General features: G+C 42.8%; 2 protein-coding genes across 6 annotated transcripts in view; one reads left to right on the top strand and one right to left on the bottom strand.

Moving 5' to 3' along the window:
- The window catches only part of cux2b (cut-like homeobox 2b), a 95694-nt gene extending 86027 nt beyond the window's left edge, over positions 1-9667 (bottom strand). The window contains exon 1 of the mRNA XM_073466260.1: positions 9548-9667. Within this exon, the coding sequence (XP_073322361.1) occupies positions 9548-9610 (63 nt within the window). The 5' untranslated portion in view covers positions 9611-9667. The remainder of the gene's footprint in view (positions 1-9547) is intronic.
- On the top strand, positions 9217-21039 carry myl2b (myosin, light chain 2b, regulatory, cardiac, slow). Of its 5 annotated transcripts, XM_073466263.1 has the most exons (8): positions 9465-9530; positions 12599-12686; positions 18750-18839; positions 18950-19025; positions 19567-19671; positions 19797-19875; positions 20485-20533; positions 20614-21039. In XM_073466263.1, the coding sequence occupies exons 2-8, from the start codon at positions 12630-12632 to the stop codon at positions 20716-20718; spliced, it is 561 nt and encodes a 186-aa protein (XP_073322364.1). In that variant the 5' UTR covers positions 9465-9530; positions 12599-12629; the 3' UTR covers positions 20719-21039. The 5 variants fall into 5 exon arrangements, with proteins under 5 accessions (XP_073322368.1, XP_073322369.1, XP_073322364.1 ...); XM_073466268.1 differs by lacking the exon at positions 12599-12686 and having other exon boundaries at positions 9442-9530; XM_073466264.1 differs by lacking the exons at positions 9465-9530; positions 12599-12686 and adding an exon at positions 12707-12764.
- The last annotated feature ends 294 nt before the right edge of the window (positions 21040-21333 follow it).

The following is a 21333-nucleotide window of genomic DNA, read 5'->3' as shown; positions in this document are numbered from 1 at the left end:
GGTTGAGGTCAACCTCAATGCCATGATTGAACCGAACCAAGGGCGTCCCACGGAAGGCTACAGAGGGGATGCAGACACACCCTGCGCCCATTTACACAAATGTAATTTCCCCCGAGCTCCACTCACTCAAGGTGACCAAGCACATCATTCAGAGATCCACGTGAAATGATCCCGGTGGCCTCATCAGCAGCAGCAAGCAGAGATTCTCCTACACTCAGAAAACAAGTCAGCAAGAGGAGCTGCTTCAAAAAAAATACAAGACGCCCATTCAGACATCAAGATGAAAAAAAAACTGCTGAAACTGTGTGGGCCAAGCAGAGAACCACATGCATAGCAAATTATTTTGCTTGGCTGCAGCTAAAAAATCATATGCTCGCTTATCATAAAGAAACACTGTATCCCAGTATAAATATTGGTACTGCATTAATAGTCAATAGGATCATTTCCATATGGCATCAAGCTGAGGTGAAGTGCTGCTGGGTAAACATTCCTGTGAGGTCTGCACTGATCTCCTGCAGCCAGGAGAAACCCAAAACACCGTCCACTTCACACGCACGTCCCCCCAGTTTGTCATACAAGTTGACCCCCACCTCGACCAAATTTGGGCTCCTTAGGCGTACTCTTCCTCCTGCTGCAGAAGCCTGGAGCAATGTTTAGCTAAACCTGCTGGCCTACGTAGGCAGGGAGAGTCCCCAGAGGGCTGAACAATCAGACAATTTCAAGATCATGAAGCATTAAACCAATCCCGGCAGGGTACACTAATTAAACAGCCGAGCCCGGCACAGCCAACCAATCCCCACAGAGCAATTAAATCCATCCCCTCTAAAACACTGTGGAACCTGTCTGGGGAAAACTGCCGAGGAGTGAGAGAGAGGAGAGGAAGAGGGAGAGGTGGAGAGGGGAGGGGAGGAAGAGAGAGGAGAGGAAAATATCATAAAATTCATCTGGAAAAAAAAAAAATAGAAAAAACTATAGGGGGAATGCAGCAGGAGGCTAACAAGGGAAATTGAAAAAGGAGCGACTCAATTCAGTTCTTTGTTCTTTTCTCCCTTTTGTGCATTAAGATTCAAAATGTCTGCCTTTTCTCTCTGCTGAGGGGTGAGGGGGTGGAGGGGGGGTGGGGGGGGGTCTGTGACCACATTTAAATGCAAAAATAGTGACCCTGTCGCGATCAAAAGTTGCATATTTAATTAAGATTACAAGGTCTGGAAAGCACTCGTGAGACTGAACGGGAAAGGCAGAATAGCCTCAAGGCCTATATTACACACCGGCAGAGCTGCTAACACAGTTACAAACCCTAATCAATACCCTGATGCCCTCCACTACGAAAGTAAATGAACAGGTGACAATGGAAGCATGACATCACTGGGCTTTTCAGGGAACAACAAAAAAACCCAGAGAAAGTGAGAGGCAGGAGGCAGCGGAGGCTGATTTTAGGATGCTGCTGCACCTCCTACACACCAGCAATAACTAATTAGACTGCATGTGTTAACATATATAATTGCTGACATTAATAATAGATTATAAATCAATAGGATGATTTTTTTTTTTTTTCTTTCCTCCCAGATGCTTATAGTTAGATAGGCAAATTCTTATATTATTTCCCTGGAGAGGCTCTCAATGAAGTGCAAGTGTATTTTGGTGGTGTTGAAGAGGAGCCGCGAACACCTCGGGAGGTATGATCAGAGCAGGAGCGACTGCAAACCAGAGGTGTGGACAGGGAGATAGACTTGCTCCTTCTCCCCCCCCCCCCCCCATCCGACTGAGGCGGCGTATAAATCACAGAGCCCAGCTTCATGTCTCCACTTCCTGTTCCTCTCCATTAAAAATGATAAACTGTACCTCTTGAAGCCACTTGCTCGCTTTAGGGTCCCAGTCTGCACCTTCCTGGTGAAGAAGCGAGAGTGCGCGGCTCAGATTTATTCTATCCCCTCCCATTGTTGGGGATGAATAAGAGAGTAATTAACTGTGTGGGGGTAGCAGCTGCACAAAGACAAGACTGGCTAACACAACAACCCTGATCCATCTGCTTTTGCTATAACACACCTTTTGTATTATTTTGACAAATAAGAGCACATCTGCTTAGTGATAACAAACGCAGGTTTAATACTCGAAAAGACCACCGAGGTCTTCTCTCTTCCCGCTCAAATGAGGACAAATGGGCCCTAGGAATGGGTGGCATGCACAAGATAACTATTACTCCAGTCTGGTAAACACACTGTGAGCTGCGGGCACATAATGAGAGTGCCTGAGATCCCCCCAAAGACAACCTGGAGAAGGTTAGTGAAGCATTGATCTCATGAGTGCGCCGGGCCCAGGAGCACCCTTCGCACCATGCTAACTCACGCTACATGACAACCAATGTCAGAACACACTCCGTACAAAAGCACTGGCACTTGCGCATTTGGGAAATAAAGGCATGCTTTCTTTTTCTTTTTTCTTTTTTTTTCCTTTTAGTCATGAAGGACGAAAATGGACAATAGAGGAATGAAATAGAGCAAGTGAAACCCTGCCAAACACAGCTGAGGCATGCTAGGTCGAGAGATGGAGAGGCAGAGAGATAGAGCGAGCGAGAGAGAGGGGAGGAGGGCAGTGGGATTCATCGTAAGCCTGGTAAAATGAACAAGAAAGGACGGGTGCTCAATACGTCTGCAGTGGCGTCAGACAGTCAAAACAAATAAAGCCAAGGCCGCGGTGGAGAGGCGCAGCTCAATATGGACTTGCTGGGCATGGGACTGGCTGTCAGCGGGGAGAGAGGACACAGCTTTATACCCATGCCGATGAGCCATTACCTCTCTCCTCCTGATGCTTCCGCCTGCCTCACAGTGAGGGAAGAGGAGGCAGCCCTACCGCCATGGAGCCATCCTCCAGCAGACTAATGTGTCCCTGAAGTTTTGTTAAAGCTGGTTATTTACTCCTGCAAAGCAATTGCTCCAGCCCAGGGGCAGCGGGAACGGAGAACGCACTGCTATGAAAAATCTGGCGTCTCTTGCTATGAAGCACTGTCAACTACCAAGGGGGGCGTTTCCTGCTGAAGCATCGGGGGGCGAGGGGGGGGTGCCGCCTTTTTTGGCACGACGCTTCAGAAGAGAAGACGTTAAAACAGCAAGCATCCAGAAATAGAAATATTCAGGTAGCGTTTCAGAGGAAAAGCCCCAAAAATGGCAAAGATTCTTCGCCGCAACAATTAGCGAAATCACATGTCCACACGATGTCAATCATTTCAGCCGACCCGGGTCGAACAGGTAGTTTAAAAAGGTTCAATCCACCCACATTAAGAAAAGCATTTTCTCACTTACCTCCAGTGGTATCTAGTCGTGGTTTGGTTCTGCGCGACCCTGATAAAAATTGAGGTGAATGGAGTTTCGTTTGAAGGTGCTCGCAGCATTGCAAACATTTAACAGCAACGTCTCTTCTCAGAATAACAATGTCCAAGTCTGTTAAAAAAAACCACCAGAGCACGTTGTCAAAAGTTTTTCTGTGGTAGCGAACTACTTCCTGTAGCCCTGATCCACAATCACCACATGCATCACAGCTCATAAAATTCTTTAAAAGGAGATAAAACTCGTCACAAAATTCCTGGCGGGAAACAATCAGGACAAAAAACATCGGGCAGCTGCGAAGTCACAAAGTAAAAAGCACAATTTACTCCAACTAAGTCCAATACATGGGGGGCTGGGGCGGCAATTATGATTCAAATTGATCGAACTGATCAACTTCAAAGATTTAAATCAAAAACCAGATCTGCAGTACTTCACTACTTTCTCTCCACTTCAAAAGACGGTACAGCTAGCTAACCGCTAACCTGTAGCTGCACTTCCAGACACGACTTATCCCGTGTGCACGAAAAGGCGATCAACCGACTGGTGCTGGAGGAAACTCTGACAGCGTCAGAGATGTTGGGTTTATTTTTCTCATTTCAAAGATCCTCTGTCGATTCGTCTCGAAAGAGAGGGTTAACTCGTAGGGTAAGAAACTGAACTGTGCAGAACTGGTAGCACTGCCAGAGATCTTCTATGGATTTGTTTTTGAAAGAGGGTTTTTACTCAAGAAACCAAACTTTGTTACAAACTCTGTTTCTATCTTGTGTTGTTTATTACTTTCAAATCACAGAAGGCTGGTAGTTTTTTGTTGTTGAACTCTGGAATCCGTATTTTTTTTGGATAATATTATTTCAACTTGCCTAACCTGCGAAAAGCCACCAGAGTAAAGTCAAGATGTTGATGGAAAATATCTTTTTAAAGAAGAATTTGAAAGCCGATAGGGCATAAAACTTCATAAAACAAATTTAGATGCAACTGTCCAGCCATGGTTTAGCCATCAGTGCTAAAGAAACTTTTGTGTTGTGTTTGAAGCCGGTCGTTAGGTTATGTTCGCGGCCTCCGTCCCTAAACTAACGTTAGCTGCTGTTGCTCTCTGAGAGGCACTGAGACGAGGCAGTCGTCGCAGAAAATCTGACCCGAGTCCTTCACAAAGAAATCCACAGTCCAGCAGCATTAAACAACTTAAACTAATCGCTCTCAGGCTTGTATAGGCGATCGAGAGAGATGGGGAAGGTCTCAATTTTCATGTCACAGTGCAATCCGCTCACATGTGGCCAATAAAACAGTGATTAAATCATGTAAAATGCTACAAATTGTTTTTGTTTACGTACTGGAGCGCTGCCATTGATGAGTTAGCTAGATTACTGCAGTGCTGCTAAATAAAATGGTGATCTGCTCCTTTATCTCTTACAACATGGTTTGCATTGAAAGTAAAAAGGAGGAGAGCAAATCCTTTATTCCCCATTTTCACTGAAGAAGATTAATTTTAACAGTCTTCCTGTAAAAAAAAAAAAAAAGATTTTATGAGCCGATCAGGGAGTTAAATGTCTGACTTCTGGGTGATACCAAGAGCAGTGATATGTTGCAGGATGGCACCGAGTCCGGGCTTTGGTTTCTTTTAAAGTCCCCTCGCTGCTGCCGTAATTTTTATAAAACGGGGAACGGAAAGGAAAGGTTTGCCACCGTCGCATCGGGGCGGAGGCAGAGATGTCAAAACCGAAAAGCTAAATGCATGGCTACATGGCGCTAAAGGAGTGTGTTTTTTTATAGCATGCGTGAGCCGATCCTTTAATATTTCCAGCTTTAGGGGACATTTCAAGTATACAATCACTGATATAGACAGTAACATCATCACACGCACGCCTTATCAAACAGCAACACATACAGCCGTCTGCAAACAGGAGCACAAGCAAGGCAAAATGATTGGATAGGTATGGAAATCTACTTGAAGGAAGGTCAAAGTGATTAAGCTGACATTAATGACAGGCCTAGTCTTCCTGTGAGAATGCTCACCGTAGCTGTCTCTAAACCCATTTGTCATTCTGCTTCCAACGCTGAAGCATCTGCTTTGAAGTCTCTACCACTAATGCTACACAGAGAGGTTAAACAGCTTAATGCTCAAGTCTGTTTCACTCCTCTCGCTCTCTAATGTTCCCTGCGTTTTATGTACCGGGGGTTATGGCTCCTGGATTTCACATCTCAATTTGCCCCAGATAGTCCTGTAAAAGCTCCCCTCTTTCTTTATTTGCTTTGTTGTCACTGTCAAAAGGAAGAGAGGGGCAAACCCGAGAGGATGTGGGACCGTGACAGACATGCCCCACCCATCGATTCAAAGAAGTGGTAATAATGAAGGCATGTTAAGAAATGTTTATATATGGGGGAAGGCATACAGCAACTCAAAAACCGGTGCTGATTATGAACATGGTGGCAGCTTTTTTTCCACATTTAAACACTTAATCTGCAGGAGATTTCAAAGAGCTGACGACAAGAGAGACAAGTGTTGGAAGATGAGATAATGAGCCACATATAGCCCCAGCGTGGAGGTCAACTTTAAAGCCTGTTAGCATCCAATCGCAGCGTATGAATAAGACGATACAGTCATTGTGATAAATAAAACACGATCTGAGACGCTGTGGACTTACTTACTCTCCACTACAATGAGATTATGCTGATGCATTTGACATTAACAATATCAGCAAACAAATATATGAAAGCATGAATGAAAGGGAGACAGAGACCGATTTTCACAGCCAATTTGAGATTGCAGGGTTGGTTTGTGTGTGTCTGTGTGTGTGTATTCGTGTGTGTGTGTGTGGGGGAGCTACTGGCAAACAGCACACAGAGCAGGCTGGCAGCGGAGGCAGCCAGGCTCACAGGCTGCAAAGCAATTTCACTGTTTGGCAATACTGTTGTCTCTGTGTGCGGATTAGAGCTGACACCAGAGCAACTGAGTCATGCTAAATGTAGTACAATCACAAGCTTTTGTTCCTGATCTAAAACCCCTACTGCCTCTTAGATTCATGGAAGAGAGAGTGGAAACAAGGCTAAAAAACGGTAACAAATAAGCGGAGCATTATTTCGCCGTATGAGCGCAGCATTGCGCCATCGCTAAAAACAACAGAGGGATAAAAGTAACTGGTAGTCGAAGGCACGGAGCCCAAGTTTTCTAAAGTAAAAATCAAATAGAAAGTCTTTTCGGGTCTGCTTTGATGATATCCTTTGCAAATCCTCTCTTTTTCTGCATGATTAAAGACCAAGCAAGGAAGCAGACAGGAATAAACACAACCACGACTGCAAACCAGACTGCATTCTCCACCTGGTCTGACCAAACGTTCTTATCAGCTAGCTCTGCAAAGTCTTCCTACAGGCCCGACGCTCTCTCTCTCTCTCTCTCTCTCTCTCTCTCTCCAGGTACCGTATTGGCCCTGAGTTGTTTTTTGGGCCTGGCAGGACCTGGCAGGACAGACCCTGACCCGTCCTTTTCATGCTCGCCCACGGAAATGCCATCTGGCTGGTGTGAATGATTACCACAGCAACGGCCGGGTGACCTGCAGCCAGCAGGAACCAAGGTCACTCCACCTCAGCGCTTCGCACTTTCCCTGCCCTCTTTTCATCAGCCTGCAGGTGAATTATTCATCCTGTACAACCTCGGAGGCACGAATCTACTGCACAAACACCCCAAAAAAACTGCACACTCAGTTTACTGATATAATAACTTGTAATGAGAAAATAAAATGTTCCGGCGTGAACCGCTAAAATAAACAGCTCTCAGATGTCCTCGGATATAGCAGGGGATGCTGCTGTATACGGGCGAGGATGGTGAACCAGCTGTAGTGATTTTACACTGCCAGGAAAACTGGCTCCAACCATGACTGAATGAGAAATAAGTGAATTAATTGATTTCTGACACATGTAGCAGACGATGTCACATTTTAAGCTTACAGGCTTGTTTAGCAGAACCAGAGGCTCGCAGGAATACTTCTACCAGAGCGGCTGACGATCACGTAAATCAAAAATAAACTGTGAAATATTAGAGGAAAAAAAAAGGATTCAGGGGAAGAAAAAGACGACCGTCAAATGATCATCAGCAAACGAATCTACGAACTTTACACGATTAACAAAAGCGGATGAAAAGCATCAAGAAAAGCACATAGAAGACAAAGTCAAGGTGCGCTATTCACATCGCAGTCGCTGTGATTCGAGCCAAATTTGCACCTTTATGGACATTTAAGCTAATTATTTGGAGTATTTCTGCAAAACGATCCAGGTGATTAACAGTGTTTTTACCAGCAAACACCTGAATTCATGTCATCCACCTTGCAGCCTGTAGGTAGGTGGATTATTTAGCCACCTTTATAAACTGACAATAATCCTCCTGCAGTGGATTTTTAGACATTTCACAGCAAAGCGGCGTCGAAGTGACTCATTTTTCCACGAGGATAAGGTCATCCAAGGGAACACGAGCATGAACTAACACTTTTCTGCAGGTATCATGATTTTTTTTCCCTTTATATCAGTGGCCGTGTGCCCTCACGGTGATCACTGACTGGAGGCTCACCTTTTTTCTTTTTTTATTATATACCACTACATCACTTTGCTCATGACACTAAGGTAATGGGCTCGGGCATCCTTAAGGGGCAGTTCAGATTTAGCTCCTAGGCTACTCAGTCACATTTAATGAAAGAAAGAAAGAAAGAAGAAAAAAAAAACACCTTGAATGTATACATCTATCATACATGCTCCACAGGGTGAGTCAGGAGCAAGGAAGCCTGCAGAGAGGACGCTACATGCAGCCGCAACAACAACAATAGCTCCCCCCTCGCCCCTTCTCTGGATCCCCTCAGCCCGGAGAGGAGAGAGGAGAGAGGAGGAGAGGGGAGGTCCAGCGGCCGGGAGCTGGAACAACACTCCGAACCGACACAAGACAACCGAGAGAGAGGAGCCACCAGATCCGATTCCTTCCTCCTTCCTCCTCCTTCTCCTCCTCGGTAGGGCTTTTTTTTTTTTTTTTTTTTTTCCGAGGGACCCGGACTGCCACGCTGCTGTCATCTCTCATGTTACAGTACATCAGTCACACGGCGCAGACGTTGCCCTTGCAGCCGGCCGAGGCTGATTTACAAACATTAGCGGGGAATACAATTACACAGCCCCCCCGGCCGAGCAGCCCTATGCGGCTTGAGGAGAGAGGAGAGGAGGGTGGTGGTGGTGGTGGATGGTGTGGGGGGTGGAGTGGACACTGAAAACAGCGTTTAGCTTTCTTCCCCCCCTCCTCTTACAACCTTAAATCAACGCTTTCTCTGCAAGCCTTTATTATATAAATATATATAAAATCCAACTTTCAGCTCAGTGGCTGCAGAGCTGACACGCTATAATTAAAAAATAAATGTCATTGTATAGCGAACACAGTAAGGCTACGTACATAAACCAGCTCACCTGCCACATTTCTCCATTTACATTTTGTGTTGCAGCGCTTTAAAGACTTCACCAACAAAAAAAAGAAAAAAAAAATTAAAAAATAAAAGCTCCTCTTTGACAATATGTTGCCCCTAAATGTGCAATCTGCACGCATGCACGGAAAATAACGTGTGCACAAAACGTTTCCCGAAACCGGGATGTATCTCTCTCTACAAACTTTCTTTTATAAAAATTAAAAACTTCCAAGATTTTTTTTTTATGCACAAGAATTAAAGAGGAGCTGGAGGGGAAGAAAAAAAAGATGCAGCAGCAAAACCGACCGTCGACACAAACCCCCGCATACAAAACATTAAGCTTCAGGAAGGAAGAGAGAAAAAAAAAAAAAGTTACAGCCTCTACTACGTCCAAAAGAAACAGAGATTCAGAGGCGCATTAAAAGTTTCCCGTACGTGTGAGTACGGCGGAGCTGCTCCGATGATAAAAAACGAGCAGCAAAAAAGCAGCAGCCGCGAGAAAAAAGCTTTAAAAAACGCGTGTAAACACCAAGTGCTGTCCGCGGTGCTGATCCCAGATCGGTGTGGCTGACGCGGGAGGCAGTGCTCGCTGCTCCACGGTCGCTCCACCGCTGATCAATGATTGAACTGAACAAAGGCAGAAGAAGGGATCAATTTCTAATAACTATCAATGCGAACGCCGCCAGCTCTCCGGCCACCGCATCCACCCGCAAACAGGACGGCGCGCGGCGGACGGAGGCGAGCAGACGAACCGCTGCGGGAATAAGGCGAGAAAAAGGTGAGAATAGCACTAACCTGGAGCCGCCGTAGATCAAATTTCTTCCAATATTGAAACATCGATCCTACATCGGCGGCCATCTTGGGGGATATTGAGGAGATTTTTTTTCAGCGGCTGCAATAAATATGTGGGCTGGATTCCCCCTTCGTTTAAACAACGTTTACGATCACCGGTCCCACTTTGGTTTTTTTAAAAAACACAGACTTAACACGAGACTCCGCCGCAGATATGTTTGACAAGTCCGCCGACATGTTTCTGTGGAGAGAAAAGTACAACATATATTTCTGTTGTTTTTTTTAAAACAAAAAAAAAATAAAAAGTAAGAAATGAAATGAAAGAGTGTATCCGAGTCTGATCCTCAGCATTAACTTGGATAATCACATTATTATTATTTTTGTTTGTTTTTTTTGTTTTTGTTTTTTTTGCCAAAGTTATCAATACTGACGTAAAGCCCCGGGTTGATCGATACCGTCTGGAAAAAGGGAAAGAAGAAGCAGATGATGTGTAGATTAGAGGAGTTCAGGGAATTTAGCCAAGCCTACTTTTTTTTTTTTCCTCTTTTTTTTTTTTTTCTGTGCAGGAACACTCAGGATAGTAAAGAAACGAGAGGAAGTGTTGCAGATCTGACTGTCATGAAGCACAAAAACACACAATGTCCACATCTTTAAAGGAAATTTAACATAAATACTCTAAATGACATGTTACAGTAATAATTATAATAATAATAGTGATGTCTGTTAAAGGTGCAGTACGTAGTTTTCCTCAGAAGAGAGAGAGAGATCTTCACTCACTGATTTATTTATGTCTAAATAAACAAAATCACCTTAAAGGACAACACAGTTTCACTTTGTATGTGGCGGACCCTGCCACCTTTCTAGCCTGTGTTTACCTCTGAGAACAGCTTGTTTATCAGTTATGGAAGAGATAAACATGTCTAAGTTTGTATTATTACCTCATTAATAGTGTAAATATTAAAATTCTGAGTTTGGATTTCTTCTCCAAAACGTCATATTGCCCCTTTAAAGACCAAATAAACAAACTGACCTTAAAGGACAACACAGTTTCATACTGTATCACTTTGTTTATACGTGGCGGACCCTGCCACAACATTTTGAGTTTGAATTCCTTCTCTAAAACAACGCAGTGCCCCTTGTACTTTAAGCCTCCACTTCATGATATCTAACATTTCATATGTTGTGATTGTTTTCTTTTACTATATTTTAAATTTTTGTGCATCCATTTGCGGTCAAAGGTCATTTTAAAGGGGCAGTACGTAGTTATCCTCAGAAGAGAAAGATATTTTTCTGCCTAAACAAACTAAATAAACAAACTCCCTTTGTTTTCATGACTGAATATGTGGCGGACCCTGCCACCTTACTAGCTTCAAACAGTGTTTTCCTCTGAGAACAGCTTGTTTATTCACTTATGGAAGAAATGAATATGTCTAAGTTTGTATTATTATCTCATTAATATTGTAAATATTAAAATTCTGGGTTTGAATTTCTTCTCCAAAACTACACAGTGCCCCTTTAAGTGTCATATATGTTTTACTTGCACCCTTTGAATAATACAAGTTTTAGCCCCCACTCCATAATATCTAACATTTCATATGTTGTGATTGTTTTCTTTTACTATAGCTTAATTTGTGTGCATCTATTTGCGTACAGGTGGTCAAAGGTCTTTGTAAAGGAGCAGTATGTACTTTTGGAGAAGAAATTTAAACTCTTATTTTTCATTTTTAATAGTTTTGGAGTAAAACAGACTAATATGCACTTGAAATCTAGTAGAGTAGAAGAAAAGATATTCAAGTTAAAGGGGCACAGAGAAGAAATGAATGCCCCGAATTTTAATATTTACAATGCTAACGAGGTAATAATACAAACTCATGAGTGATAAACAAGCTGTTCTCAGAGGAAAACACTGTCTGAAGCTAGAAAGGTGGCAGGGTCCGCCACATATAAACAAAGTAAACCAGAAATTGTGTTGTCCTTCAAGGTCAGTTTGTTTATTCAGCTTATTCAGTCATGAACACAAAGAGAGTTTGTTTATTTAGTCTCAGTTGAATCAGTCAATGAAGATCTTTGTCCACCTTTAATAGAAAAACAACTGCGTGTGTTCAAGAGGCTATAAAACTATTTTTATTTTTAAAAAAGTGCTGACATCAGAATAAAACAATAAGTTAACGACGATACATTCAAAGCAGATAAACACTCTGACATATTTGACTTTGCCAGACTCAATAAAACATGATGCCGCTCTTCGCCTGCTTTAAATAAGTCATTCCTCTGGTCAGGGAGCAGCACCGTGCTGCTGTGCTGCTGCAACACCGGTGCCAGGAGCTCCCCCTGCTGCCCACACGCCGTCAGAACCGAGCCCACGTGCAGATGAGCTTTTTGTGCGATTTCCTCCATTAATTACACCATTATCACCGAATGAACGTATCCATCAAAACCAATGGTTTTAATCCGTGTTCCACCTCCCGATCGCCCCGTTGCACCAGCCTCACAGCGGTAGCTACGGTAGCTTTTTTCTAGCTGGTATCCCTTATGAAAATCAGTCCAGGTAGAAAATAATATCCTCATGGGTCATATTTTTAGCACCTCGGGGGGGACAGTGACATATTCCTTCTGCCGAAGACAAACACCTGAGGGGAAAAAGTGGAGGAAGATTATTAAAAGTTTTGCTTATTGCTTTTTATTTGTGGCTCTAGGGGGAGGCTAAAATACAAGATTCAAATGTAATAAGGAAGATAGTGATGTATCACAAAACTAAGAATTCACAGTGGAGCTATAGAAGACAGTATGTGTGGTAAGAAGCAGCAAACCTATCTCCAGAGTGGTGACGTTGATATAGAGAGTGGAGGATCTGATCGCTGTGCAACACATTTATAAATCCTCACGCACAATAAGTCTTTGTAGACACACAAGTCAGGGTGAACTCGCAGTGAAGAACAGGCTGAACTCTGGTCCGGAACGCTTCACTAAGTAAGGACACGCAGTACAAACTGTTTTCTCAGTTTAATCTTTGACCTTACACACCAAAAAAACAAAACTCTCTTCTCCCAGCAGATCCAGCATTTGTAATCGCAAACATTTGCAAATGCCAGATGGGAACACTGCGTTCTGGTTTCAGCAGGACGGCTCAGTGGAGACCCAGGTGGGGACCTGAACCCACAATCTCAACCTCCAAGGGCTGATGCTTTGTCTGTCAGGGCCTCTGGATCCACATCAATCAGTTCTGTACTTGTGATTATAATCTTGACCCAACATTCACCGCTGACACGCACAAAAGCCCCGACGGGCCTCTTACAGTAACCTCGTCACCCTTAATACATTATTCAGAAAAAAAACCACTTAATCTTAAAAGTGATGCGTGATTACTAAAAAATGAGGACTGCAGCTAGAAAATCCTTGTTTTGATGAGGTCACTGAATGAAGGATTTCAAATTAATGCGATTCTTTTGGAAATGCTGACGGATAAATAATGAAATGCTACATCGTTTTCTGAGTCACAGCAGCTTTTTCTGAGCGTATTTGGTGACACCTCAACATCTTCTGCTCATTTTTAGTCTCTGCAGTGAGTTTTTACGTCGACTATAAAGACTGTGATGTCTCTGAGACGCCGTCAGTCGTCACCTGACTCTGGTGTTGTTTTGATCCCTTTATTTTGACTGTGTGTAAATGTTTTATCATTTTCCAGTTACCCTTTGAGCAATTATTACCACAGTTTCAACACATTTCAATCTTCATTCAACCCAACAAGTAGTTAAAGGGTAACGCCACAATTTTACACATTAAAGTGTGCTTACAGGTCTTGAGGAGTACCACTGTATAAGTGGAAAAATAAAGCCTTGTGTGGCTCCAGAGGAAGCTGCATGTAATCTGATAAATTGCCTCCAGTGATGTCACTCGGTGGCCAAGTTGCATTGTGGGTAATGTAGTCACCAGGTGTTGAAAAGCAGTCCACTGGTCTAGCTTTGCAGGTTTTTATTCCACATATTCTTGTTGTTTTCCTTTATTTGTTTTCAGTTTTTTTACAATGAAGACATGAAAAAACAAACATATAACATGAGGTGTTTTGCATTTTAGATAAATTAATAAAAATAAAGAGTTGAATAAACATTCAAACAAAAGAAGGGCGTTTCGGGGGAAATATAGATTTTTCCACTTCTTCCAGATTTCCTCGACTTTACTCTCCCGAAGCCTCATTAAAAAAAAGATTTAATAGATTATGTCGCGCCAGTTCTCTAAGGATGGGGCATCTGACTGAAGCCATTTCTTTTTAATTGCTTTTTCTAGCAGCTACACTTTGTATTACAAATAAGTATTTTTGCTTTAATATTTGTAGATGTTGAAAGTAAAAGACAGCGAAGGAAGTTCATCCCACTCAAATACATAATTGTAGTTTGTCGTCCTAAAACCAGGAAATCATTTAGTCCATTGAATGTCCCACAATTTAATTATAAAGCTCTTACATGTGTTAAAAATAAGATGTGTCTGAATGAGACTACAGAGGTCGTCGGGGACATTAAACGTCATCACAGCGAACACGGAGACTCATCTACTCACTCGTCCGTCTTTACAGGCCGACTTTAGTTACAAACTATTCTAACTCTGACTTTACAACTTGTACATTGATCAGTTTATAGAAAACCTGCATAGTAATTGTGTAGTAAGACGCTCAGTGGTGGTGATGTTTAAGTCGCGTGACTGTGATGTCGTCTGTTTGTAGCCTAACATTAGCTTTTTACTGCTAGAGATTTAATTTACACAAGTGGTGTTCATCTGTGAAGATTATCATGCTGAACAAAACGTGTAAGTATCATCAGCCGCCTACATTACCCAGAATGCCGCTTAGCCACTGAGTGACATCACTGGAGGCAATTTGTCAGATTAAATGCAGCTTCCTCTGGAGCCACACAAAGCTTTATACTACTTTTTTTTTCTCCCCAAGACCTGTAAACACACTTTTTATGTGTAAAATTGGTGGAGTTACCCTTTAAAACAAAACGGTAGGATGGCTGTGAAGCTGTGAAAGGTCGTTGTTTTGACTGAGCAGCTCCACATGTGCAACAGCACGACATTATAGCTCATAGCAGGAGAGAGGATACTTTATTATTGCAGTTGAGTTTCACAATAACACAACCACCTCATCACACGAGTGTTTACAGCAACACTCGCAGTCGCAGGTGCGTCCTGTGTAGCTGAACCGAAGCACAGAGGTAACCACGCATCTTCACTTTAACTGTATTTAAAAAAAACGGGCGGGTGATTAGTGGACCGTATTAAGGTTTATTAAAATATTCATTAGGAGATGTGATAATGTCTTGCAATTTTTATGAATAGAAATTATATCAACATAATTAAACACCTCATGATGCAGTTTAATTAAAGTGGTTTTGTTGGAAACTAAACTTAAGAATTATGCATACAGCCACAGTATTTGTTGGACAACATATGTAGGAACAACAGTGAGATGATTCAGTGATGCTGCTGAGAGTCAGGAGCAGGTTTCTGTGGTGCAGCTGTGGGTTGATAGCACTACCCACTGGACGAGAGAGGTAAATGACTGGCCAAGGAAATGAAGAAGTCTGCAGAAAACTCTCTATATGTTCGCTTAGAATGTGGAAATGTGAGTACTTGTCTCCTGTAACTGGAGCTCCTAGGTTATTAATTACACCTGTGCTTTTCATGCTTATGACATGTTGAAATATCTGCCGACAAAAGGTGTTTTCACTCACACAAAAAGGTCAGTTGGCACTTTAATGTGGTCATTTTTTAATAATCAGCGGTGGCCTGAAGTTTAGAGTGACGGCGTCCCTCCTTCATTACCACCACGGGACGTCTTTAAAGGGGCAGTATGTAGTAAAATTCCAATATTTATTTTTTCCATAAGTGAATAAACAAGCTGTTCTCAGAGGTGGCAGGGTCCGCCACATATAAACAAAGTAAAACAGTATGAAATTGTGTTATCCCTTCAGGTCAGTTTGTTTATTCAGTCATGAAAACAAAGTGTCTTCCCCAAAAACTACAGAGTGCTCCTTTAATATCAAGGATTGGACTTTGACATATAGCCTAGGTGTTTTGATTTTTGACTTCTCTCCTCCCTCACAGTGATGATAATGTATTTAACATGTCTTCTAACTGGACAAGAAGTCGACTGACACGGCTTTTTCAGGACCGATACCGATTATTAGAAATCAAGGATACTGAAAACAGATGTGTGGCACTGATCTGCAGTCAAAATGAAAATCTTTGCGTCACAACTTTGAACAACCAGTAATGAAATCATGCAAAAATAGTAATAAACAATAGTACAAAAGTAGATTCAGATTACTCAGAGTTTATAGGCTGTTAATTGTGATGTGTTACCAGTCAGATATTGTTGTGAGAGGATGCACACTTTAAAAAATGAGTTAATTTTATCTGCAATCTGACAGAAAAACCGCCGATACTAATAATCGGAAAAATGCTGAATATCGGCCCCGATAATCGGCCGGGGTCGATCCAAGCAAAACCAAGATGTCACCTGCAGTTTCCGGGCTTGAGGAAGAGAAAAGACATCAGTGCCTGTTTGATATTGATATCATAATTGAAATACTGAATCACGATGACTCGAGACCACGTCTCCACCGGTTCAAATCCACAAACTGAGAGGAAAAAAACTGAACAACGTCACACAAGAAGATCATCATATGATCAGAGTCTAAAGTAACGTTTTCCACTGCACGGCGTGCTGTTTAGGATCGAGTCTTATTCGGGCTCACGGCTCTTTAGCGAACAGTTTCCGTTTATCGTGCTACTAAGAAACAGCTCTCAACGTGACACAGCTTCGGCCCCTGTGGAGCACTAACAGGACAGCTGGGCGACGGATCCCATGAAGTGCGTCTGTCAGTCACAAAAAACAACTGTGCTTCCTGAGCCAGAGATATGTCCTATTGTTATTCTGGGGCTCTCTGTAATGGGGTATGTGAGTTTGGCCGTTATCCCTAAATCTCATGAACTCTGACAATGGAGTGGAGGGGGGGGTTGCTGCTGGTGGTGAGGGAGTAGTCTAATTTACCTGGGTCCCTGCCTAAAAGAGGGCATGGAGTATTTATAGCCCATAAGCCTGCGCCGTTATGGAGGGGACAGGGGTCAGTATATCTAGCCCCGGTCTTTGTGCTGCCGCTCCATCATAAAGGAGGATAGTCCTCATCCAGCTCCCAGTGAAACATGGTGAGTGGGCTTCATTGTCGTTTTTGCATTTAATCTTGTTTAAAGCAAACAGCAGACTGTGAGGAGACCTTCTGCTCTGCTGCATGGATAATGTGTTTATATACTGAGTTATATGTATTTATATAATATTGTGTCATGGCATGTTTTGAACCGTACATCTTGATCTGCTCACGCCAGCGATAATGAATCAATAATCTCCACGTCAATATGCTCATGGCTGCTGAATACAGATCAACACAAATAAATCATCAGCAGGACGCTCACTCCAGCCGTCCTATCGATGACTTATTGATTATTTTTTGTTCTACCATAAAACAATTCTGAAATCAAACTGATAAACTATGGATTGGATGGAGAGGAGAGGAAACAAGGAGGTGAAAGGAAAGGAAACAAGGAGAGGAGAGAGGAGAGGAGAGGAGGAGACCTTATTTTGGAAAAATGGATAATATTCAATTAATATAATAGTTAATGATCCCGGTCAATGAAGCTCTTTCTCTTCCCCAAAACTGCTTCGACAGCCGAAGTCACGCCCCTTCAGGTTCGAGCCGTGGCACCTTATTTCGGGAAAAAATGTCTAAGGTAGTGCGACAAATCATTTTTTGAGTGCCATGAATCGCACATGTGATGTTTCTGGATTTAAAAGATAATTTTCCAAGTCAAGAAAGTCTCAGTTTGTGGTAAATAAAGTAAAATATCATTTAGGTTTGTGTGAACTACATCGTCTCACTCGATATACGTCACCAACACCAACATGGCCGCCAACTCGGCACAGAAAAGGTGCTAAAAAGAGATGAAAATCAGAATAAATCTGCTCATATTGACAACTGCAGTCATGGTAATGTATAATATATATATATATAGGTAATATACAGGAGCAGCGCTACAATGTTTAAGTTACTGGTTTTGGTGAGCGTTCGATGAGACGACGTCACTAACAAGACTGTTGGCTGTGTCGTCTTTATAATGACGTATTCTCACAGTCAGCTCTCTACGTAGTTTGGGGAAATACATTTTAATCAGAAGAGAAAAATCTTGACTGAACTGAACTGACTTTGTCTATATGTGGCGGACCCTGCCACCTTTCTAGCTTCAAGCAGTGTTCTTGGACCTTATTTTCCTCTGAGAGCAGCTTGTTCATTCACTTACACAGCAAATAAACATCTCTGAGTTTGTATTATTACCTCATAAATATTAAAACTCTGAGTTTGAATGTCCTCTCCAAAACTACGCAGTGCCCCTTTAAAGTGTTTTTTTTTTTCTGATCAATGAATGAAGTTTCTGTCGGTCCCGCAGCCTCAGACAGATCTGAGCTGGGCAGCTTCCAGAAAAACTGCAAACTCTGCCTCACGTCCCATGATTGCATGAATCCTCTTAAAACAAAAAAATAAAGAAATAACTGGAGCTGAGCGCCAGAGGTCCCGTCCACGAGATACACAAGTGCTCCGGGGCTAATCCACAACAAGGGTTAGACAGCAGCTGTCGAGAGGCCCGTGAATCCAAGCAACATGATGTCATCGCGCCGCATCCCCTTACACTGTTTTTCACAGTTCCTTGGCAGTCGTGTAAATAGCTCGACATAATCCTTGTCTCCGAGGGATTTCTGATCAAACAGGGCTCAGTGTACCATCCTGTCATCACCCGGGCCCTATAGAATAATCCCTCATGTGATCCTGGGACTGTGGGAGTGCGGGCAGCGGACCACACCCTCCCCAGGCTTAGTCTGCATTCTCACAAAATTGGAGGCTTGAGTAAATATTTCCATAACAAACTGACAGTGTTTGTAATCCCTCCTAATGAAATGCATGCCCCGGTGTAAACCTCGCCTGTTGTGCAATTAATGCCCCCCACGCTCTGTAAGTTTGCTGATCATTGGCTCGTTATCATAAGCGCGCGTGTCACAGTAAAAACCGATAATGAGCGAAGCTGAGCGGAGAGCCAGGTGATGATCACGGCGTTTAATATTTGATCTGATTAGAGTGTCATTGTCAAAAAACCCCCGCAGGCCCCCAAGAAAGCCAAGAAGAGATCGGATGGAGCCAGCTCCAATGTGTTCTCCATGTTTGAACAGGCCCAGATCCAGGAGTTCAAAGAAGTCAGTGCTCTGCCAAATGTTTTCTTTCTCTTTGATTTTCAGCAGCTTACTTTACTACTGTGGTGAATTTCTTACTGGAGACACAGCATGTAACAATAACACTTCTGCAGGCTTTTACCATAATGGATCAAAACAGAGACGGTTTCATTGACAAGAATGACCTGAGAGACACTTTTGCAGCTTTGGGTAAGATCGCCTGTGTGTCTGCTCGTTCCAGTTTCTCAAACATGAGCATTTCTTCTGTTCGTCTTATGTCATGTCGACTAAAAATCTTTGGTTTTGTACACTTGCTCGGACAAAACGAGCCACCTCAGGTGCTCGGGGTGAACACACGTGCCCAAAAAATATGTCAAGTGCGACTGAACATTTTTATTCACCTGAGATTTAGAGGGTTATTTTTTTAAAGAACTGGGATTATAGCAATGTCTTGTTGCATGTGATTTAAATAAAAACATGTATTTCCCTACGGAAGCCCTGAGGGTCAAGTGAGGATTTTTTTCTAAATCTGATCTATATTATATTTGCATCTAAATGAAAAAGTTAGGCGCACCAGTGCAACCAGTGTAAACACTCAGTCTGGAGCATGTTTCACGTCTTTCTCACATCTCACTGACCGAACCGTTCGCCAATTAATTGAGAAAGTACCAGTCAGATTAATCAATAATGAAAATAATCATTAGCTGCCGCCTCTAAACCCTGGTCCACCTTATCTACCATCCTTCTCCAGGCCGTTTAAATGTCAAGCAAGAAGAGATTGATGAGATGCTGCAGGAGGCACCAGGACCGGTAAATTTCACCGTCTTCCTCACCATGTTTGGAGAGAAACTAAAGGGTGAGGGTGTTTTTTTTCTGTAAAGAGCCTGACGTAATTAAAAACCGTTAATGACTGTGACATTTCTTGGAAAAAAAGATGTTTTAATTCGTCATTAACTCAGAGCTGCCACTGTTCATCTTTAGGTGCTGACCCGGAGGAGACCATCCTGAACGCTTTCAAAGTCTTCGATCCGGAGGGGAAAGGAACGTTAAAGAAAGACTTGTGAGTAGCAGTTTGGATACGTGACGTCCAGTCTGCTCAGCTATTGGTGATACTTCTGTATCGCTTGTCGGACAGCAGCAGGGTGAACAGGCTGTGTTCTGTCTTTGGCAACTTATATGAGAAGGAAAATACCGAATTTAAACGTGGAAAACCGAGTCTTCGTTATACTATTGCCTGAAAAACAGCGTCCATCCCCGGCAGCGAGGGCCAGGCGGCTGCCGTAGTTGACTGACGATGACTATGTGACGCGATTTCAAGCAAAAAACTTTAATCCACAATGTCGTATTCCCCTTCCACTATTGTGTTGTTGTAGTTATTGTCATTAGCAACTTATGTAGAAGAGAATTACCAAAGTTTAATGAGGAAAAGTCAGAATGACGGTCAGCCCTCCTGAAAACAGCGTCCCTCTCCGGGTGTGAGCGCCAGACAGGGTCCATCCACCCCAGCGACATCGTCTCCTCCCTGCTGCTGTCGGACAAGAGATACAGAAGTGTCCAGAGCAGCTTCTCTTCCTCAGACTGTGACTCCTCAGCTCATCTTCTTCACTCCACCGTTGTAAAATAACAAATAAATGAACTTTAAAACCTCGACCACCACTTGTCTTTACAGTATAACAGAGATGTTGACGACCCAGGCCGACAGGTTCTCCGCTGAAGAGGTCAGAGCGCCTCGGACGATGACATTGTTGAGTTTTAATCAAAGATAGTCTTCGCACTAATCTGAATTTCGTGCCCACAGATGGAACAGATGTTTGCGGCATTCCCACCAGACGTAGCGGGAAATCTGGACTACAAGAACCTGGTCCACATCATCACACACGGTGAAGAGAAAGACCAAGAGTAGTCTCGTTATTCCCTGAAGGTGCCCGCTGGACACTCAAACCACCAACCACGAGGTCGTGCTTGTGCCGAGATTTGTGCATGATCACACGGACTAAAGCAGAAATATCAAGCTAAAGTAAATAAATCCCGTTTCAGCTTTTATTTTACTGAATGATTAAGTTTTAGGTTCATGTTTGCCTTTTATTTTACGCCATGTTCAGTGTAATCTCTGTGTTTTAGTGAGATTAAAAATGTACGTGTCCACAGAAAGTGTTTAAAATGATATTACATGCATTGAGATATGTTTTTGCTGAATGAATAAAGGAAGAGATGGTTGATGTTGCTGCAGTAGCACTGATATTATTTTGTACAACCATGAAGTTTTGATGATGTGGGAGATTTCCAGCGGTCAGGAGGTTAAAGACGCAGGCCTGTGAGGATGTGAGCTAATCCCAGTGCGAGAAACAACAATTACTCTTTCTCATTTAGCCCCAGGGAGAAAGATTTGTGTGCGGATTTACTTCTTATAGTTGCAGCAGAAAAAAGCTTCAGTAGTGATATTTAATTAGCTGTATGTCGTCGTTTTAATTTAAGTCCAGTGCTGGCTGTGCAGCAGTGGGATGACTAAAGTTAAGAA

This window comes from Pagrus major, chromosome 5 (assembly GCF_040436345.1).
Source record: "Pagrus major chromosome 5, Pma_NU_1.0".
Classification (NCBI taxonomy): domain Eukaryota; kingdom Metazoa; phylum Chordata; class Actinopteri; order Spariformes; family Sparidae; genus Pagrus; species Pagrus major.
Note: the sequence above shows the minus strand (reverse complement) of the source record. Positions and strands in the feature narration are given on the sequence as shown.